This window comes from Phascolarctos cinereus, unplaced genomic scaffold, assembly GCF_003287225.1.
Source record: "Phascolarctos cinereus isolate Bilbo 61053 unplaced genomic scaffold, phaCin_HiC Scaffold_2;HRSCAF=192, whole genome shotgun sequence".
In the NCBI taxonomy this organism is placed as follows: domain Eukaryota; kingdom Metazoa; phylum Chordata; class Mammalia; order Diprotodontia; family Phascolarctidae; genus Phascolarctos; species Phascolarctos cinereus.
The window spans coordinates 22,247,735-22,254,007 of NW_027555625.1; the positions used below are offsets into that span (position 1 = coordinate 22,247,735).

The following is a 6,273-nucleotide window of genomic DNA, read 5'->3' on the forward strand; positions in this document are numbered from 1 at the left end:
TGCTATCTGTCAACATCTGCCCTCTCTGGGCTACCTCATCTGTAAAATTGAGGGTGTTGGGCCAGCTATCTGTAGGTTCTCTTACTGCTTTTAATCTATAATCCATGTTTTTATTTAATGACTGGCTACAGTCTTCATTAAGGGCCAAATGTTAAGCCCAGGGAAAATAAACTGTGCTTTGGTATCTTATGGTATTTTGTGATACCAAATACATAAGAGTATGGGGTTGGTTGAGGTTTCTGAAAGGAGAGACAAGGACATGAGTAAACTATTTATCAAAGAAATCAACGTGGGCCCCAGACTTAAAGGTGTTCTCTTGCAACAGCTCCATCAGTCTCTGGCCAGACACAGTGCAGTCCACCAACCCCCCCCCCCCATTCTGAAACCACTGATATAACATCTGGAGGGTTTCATGATCCTTTGTGTATACCTTGGCAGTCAGATGCAGGTCTGTGTCCAGAGGACCTGAGGAACACCAGGTTCAAGAGCAAGAGAAAAGAGGAAAGGAAAGAGGGTGAGATTTAGGAGCCAAAGTCACTTGGCATTGAGGCCTAAGACAGTTCTGCCTTGACTCTTCTGGACCCCTTAGGACTTGGGAGGCCCCTTGGCATTCCATCAGTATCTCTGGGACCTTGAACTGATGCCTTATATCAAAAGAACAGCGGTCCCTATCTTGTTCTCCTACTATTAAAGGGTCACCCATACTCATCTTGGCTCCCAGCTCTTCCTCATTGTTTTAGGATTCTTAATTTGGGTATAAGAAGAATCCTGTGAAGCAAGGTCACAAAATCTAGGGCTGTCAAAGGGACAAGAGTTACTTATCATCTTTGGCTAACTCACTTCTGATTACTGATTATCTCTGAGTGCAGAGATTATCTCTTCCAATAGATAAGGTTTCCCCTCAGGGAAAGGGCCATCTCTCTCATCAAAGAAACATGGAATCATAGATTTAAAGGTGGAAGAGCCTCAGAGGCCATCAATTCCAACCCCCTCATTTTATAGATGAGTAGGCTGAGGTCCAGAAAGTGTAGTGACTTGCCCAGGGTCACACAGTTAATAATTGTCTGAGTTGGGCTTTGAACCCAAATCTTCCTAATTCCAAGTCTGTTTCTCAGTTCATAAAAGCAGCTGCTATTTTCCCCATGAAATAACAAGGTTGATAAATATAGGCATTGTATCTCCTCCATCAACCTAGGAGCTGTCACTATGTACCTGCTATCAGCTTAGGAGCTCCTTGAAGGCAGAGATCTTTTTCAGTATCTCTTCCCCAAAACCTAATTATATAATTATGCAATCAAAACTTTTTTTATGCTTAGTTAAGACCTTTGTCTAACTGATCCATTCATTTGCTCCCTCCTAGCAGACCTCTGAACAATTTCCCATATCCCTCTCCAGGAAACCCCTACCTGGGGCGTAGCTCAGCACTTTAACATCTGGCTCTTTGGCTGCTAAGACTTGGAACGTGTTACGGGCAGCATTTCCCACGCAGTACAAAGCCCAGCTCTTGGTGGGCTTTAGGGCAAACTGGGAGGAGATATTGACCACAATTCTGCTGAGGCTGGAAGTTGAGGGGAAGGTCCTCAGGACACCTGAAGTCAGGCAGACTGCAGAGGTGATATTCAGAGACCAATAGCCATTTACTTCTGCCAGATCAGTGAAATCCACAGTTCCTTTGGAGGGATCACCCAGGGAACCTTCAAGAACCAAACCAAAAGCAGGAATTGTATTGATTGATTTGAAAGTCTGCCATTCATTATACATAGAGGTGATAGGGTCACTGTATACTCAGGGTTTGGAATATTTACCAGTTTATCTTCTAGTTTCTCAAGTTAGGGGAAACTCTGGTATAGAAAGATCATAACCATAGGTAGATTTGAGAACTGAAAAGGACACTAGAGATCAGCTAATTCCAGTCTCATATTTTGTACATGAGGAAATTGAGGCCAAGGGCAGGATGGGGAGCACCTTCCCCATCCCACCTCTGCCTGAAGGAACCCAGAGCCCCACTTCATCCTGACCTTAGGCCCACTACCCTTTTCCCTAATTGGTTGAGATCCCTCTATCCAGCCATTGCTCCCAGAGTGCACCAGGTCTTACCACCTCCCCTGCTCCTTTGCCCTCACAATCCTTGCCACCAGCCTAAGGGCCACTGGTCCTTTCCATCTGTCCTACAGCTGAAACCTCTTATATCTGTTTCCTCCATTAAAAGGTGAGCTTCTTTCTTCAGAGCCAAGACTGTCTCACTTTTCTATTTGTATCCACCACGATTGGGACATGCTAAGTACCTAATAAATGCTTTTCTATGCCATTCACAAGGTCATACAGTTGCAGAGAATGAATGTAACATAAACAACAAACACTAAATAATAAAAATAAGATTTTTCAAAATAGTTTAGCAAACCACAAGGGGTCACTATTTTTCCAAACCTCCTCTACAAATGTGTGTCCAAATAAAATAAGTCAGCTTGTAAAACGATACCTGGAATTGCAATCTCAAACCCCTTGGGGTTTGGTATCCTGGGCAATAAATGGGACTCAGCAACTAGAGAAAAAAAGTTTTCTTTTCCTTGTTTTGTCTCGTAAAAGAGAGAAGGGAAGAGGAAGGAAAAATGACAAGAGAACCACGTGAGATGGAGGAGGAGTGGACTCTAACCCAGACACTCAGCAGCACACTTGGTACCCAGACACAAAGCTACTCGATATTTGTGAAACTAGAAAACGAAAAGAACTGGAGCATGCTGTACTGAGAAGCCAGGTGGATTTTCAGTCAGAGGACCAAGGTTCAAATTCTTACTCATTGCCTTTTTTAAACCCTGGGTGAGTCACTTTGGTGAGGTGAAAAAAGTTCTGGCCCAGATTTTAACCCCAGCTCTATCACTTCCCACCTGTGTGATTTTAAACCAACCACTCTTCAGAATTCAGTCTCTTCTCGGTAAAACTTGTGATGGGGGAGGGGGGAAGGGTGGGGAGGGTGGGGGTTGGTCCTAGACGATCCTTAAAGGCACTTCTTTTACTTCTGAATCCTTTGGGGAACTTTCTCCTCCAGGCAGTCGGGGCAGGCACTTGGGTCATTCTTTCAGGGTCCTGCTAGGCTCGCGCTCCCGCTCCCCGCTCATTACCCCGTCCCCCCGCCCAAAGACTGTTATCAGCATTAGTAATAAGTAGGAACCGCTGCAAGTCCAGTGGCCTGGGCAGCTCCCGAAGCGCCTCCAGCAGCCGCTGCAGCCCAGCCTCGTTGCCCAAGTCGGCAGACACGCCCAGCACCCGAAGGCTGGGCCACGCTGCCCCAACTTGGCAGACAGCTCCCGTAGGGCCCCATCGTTTCGGGCGCTCAGAGCCAGCACCGAACCAGCGGCCAGCCGGGAGGCCAGCAGCGGTACCAGGCTGCGGCCGAAGCCCCTCGAGGTTCCCGTCAGGATGCACACTGCCCGGCCCAAACTGCCCTCCATATAGCCCCCCCTCCCCGAGGCTCCCCTTAGGCTGGCAAGATTCTGCCCTTTAAAGCCCCAGCCTCTGTTTACCCTAGGGGGTCAAGGGAGGGTGCAAGGGCAGGACCCGCCCTCATGTTGTCTCCCTAGACCAGAGCAGCAGCACACAAATTCCAAACCAAATCTTGAGGCCTGCTTCTGAATTTGTTATGAACTTAACCATAATCGTAAAAGTGGATATACTTAATAGCCATCATTATATGTAACACGTAGGAACTTAATAGTCATCAGTATGTACACTTAATAGCCACCATTATACTTATGGAAACTTAATTGTCATCAATATATAATGTATGTAAACTTAATAACCACCACCCAAACAATCACATAAACGTGCAACTTAAAGTAGAAGGAAAGAAACAAGCATTTATTAAGTGCTTATTATCAGGCATAAGTGCTGAATGCTTTACAAATATGTTCTTATCTTAGTTTCACAACAATTGGGCAAAATGGAAGGGCAGCATTGTCCCATTAGAAGCCTGCATATGAATTCAGAATTCTTATACCTCTACATGCAAGAATAACAGATGGGGAAGGGAGCAAACTGGACATTTCATCGCTCACTTTCCACAACCTTGGGAATGGCTGTGATGTAGGATGGAACTTGGAAAAGCAAGCCTTGCAGCTGAAGGGGAGCCCCGACCTTGAGAAGAGGGTGGGAGAAGTTGCACAAGCATGCTCAGTAGATTTGCTAGCTTAATACATGACTGCCTAGCTTCCCAGCGCCCCCTGCTGCTTACATTTATAGTTATCTTGTTTATAGAATTACATTACCTCCATATGGAGCACTGAGAGGCAGCTTGGGTAGTAGATCGGATAGAAGCGGCTTCAGAGTCAGGAAGATCTGGGGTTCAAATCTCCAGCCCAGCTCTTAACTTCTCAGTGCCCTCAGGCAACTCTCTAAAACTATCAGTTCAGAAGTAGATGCCAATCTCCATCACCAGAGGAAGGTTCACACCAGGAGTCTCCAATGAAATTACATGGGAAAAGAGACTATACAAAGTCAATCAATTCACTAGGGTGAGGTTAAAATGGCACTAAAATAAACTTGCCCATACAACCATCCAAGACAACTCTGAAGGACTTATGATGAAAAAGGCTATCCATCCCCAGAAAAAGAATGGATGGTGTCTGAATACAGATAGAAGCATACTTTTTTTACTTTATTTTTCTTGAGTTTTTTTGTCTATATTTTCTTTCGCAACATGAGTGTTATGGATATGTTTGGCATGACTACACATATATAACCTATATCAAATTTCTCAATGGGGGGAAGGTGGAAGGGAGAGAATTTGGAACTCAAAGTTTTAAAAACAAATGTTAAAAATTGTTTTACATGTAACTGGGGAAAAATAAAATACTAAATTTATAAAGAAAATAAAATAAACTTGTGCAGCCAGAGACTTAAGTGGCACTTAAACTTTAATGTGTAATTCATAAAATCTACCTCAATCTTCACAAACCTCTCTCAGCTAAGAGAATCTTGATCTTCTGGACCAAAGACATGAATGGTACTATCCATACCAATCCCAGAAAAGACCCCTGGTGGCCTCATCTCCCATTTAACACCTTAGACTCACTCTCAGCCCACCAGGAAGTCAGGAGTCAGAAGTACTGGCCCTAAGTTTCCATTATCCTGTGCTTGAATAGGGAAGCTTGGGTGTTTCACCCATGCAACTACATAATCACTTAATATTTAATTTGCCCTCCCCCAACCAATGGACAAACTAGGAAATATAAATGAAAAAATGTTACAGTGTACCTATCACCTAGAAACACACATTATCTCATGTAGCACACTGAAAGGGGGGAGCTATAAGAATTTTTATCACAATTTACAAATGAGGAACTGGGCTTAGAAAGTTTAAGTGACTTTCCCACAAACACATAGCTAATGTCAGAAGCAGAATGTGAACCTGGACCCTCTGGGTATTCAGCATTTGATCTATCATGTCATGCCGCCTGTCCTTAGGAAGGAACAAGGAGTACAATACCTCCACTTCCAGACTCCGTAAGATGAGGAGTGGCTAGAATTTAGAATTGGAGAGGGTTGCCAGGGATGTGGAAGCCTCATGGGAAATATAGGTTTTCACCAATGTGAGGAGATGGAAGGAGAATGAAAAGAAGAGGTCAAAAACAAAGGAGAATGTTAACAAAGGAACAAGAGTTCTAAAGGACAGAGTGGAAGGATAGGGTGGAGGAGAGAACAAGGACCAGACTGAGGAAGGATGGAAGGAATGAAGAAAAAAAGAGGAAGGCAGGAAGGATGAAAGAAAAAGAGAAAGGAGGGAAGAAAGAAAGGAAAGAGGGAAGGAAGGGAGAAGAGGGAGGAAGGAATAGAGAGAAAGGAGGAAAGAGAAAGAAAGAAAGAAAAGAGGGATGGGAAGGAAGGAAGGGAGGGAGGGAGCTTACTGGGAGAGGAGGTTTGTTTTGCTGAAAGCTGTGCTGGGAGGCTCTGTCTTCTAGCAGCTCTGTATAATTGGTGGTCTCATTTCCCAGGCTCTGTTCCAACTTCAGGAATTAGCTTGGTGGACAGCTCCCAGACCCTCTGAGTGAAGAGCAAAAGCCAAACTCTCTCTCTCTCTCTCTCTCTCTCTCTCTCTCTCTCTCTCTCTCTCTCTCTCTCTCTCTCTCTCTCTCTCTCTCTCTCTCTCTCCCCCTGTGTGTGTGCGTGTCTCTGTCTGTCTGTCTGTCTGTCTTCCTCTCTCTGTCTCTCTGTCTTTTTCTGTCTCTCTGTCTCTGTGTGTGTGTCTCCCCCCCCCGTCCCTCCCCTTTCTGCCAAAAA

The 6,273-nt window shown here is 44.8% G+C and overlaps 1 protein-coding gene across 1 annotated transcript; it reads right to left on the reverse strand.

Annotated features, from left to right (window-relative positions):
• LOC110218402 (sepiapterin reductase-like) lies at positions 1-3,449 on the reverse strand. Its single transcript, XM_021001107.2, is given in 4 exon segments — positions 1-465; positions 1,407-1,694; positions 3,141-3,278; positions 3,281-3,449. Coding segments are annotated over 4 exon segments (792 nt in total). The 3' UTR covers positions 1-268.
• Between the last annotated feature and the right edge of the window lie 2,824 nt (positions 3,450-6,273).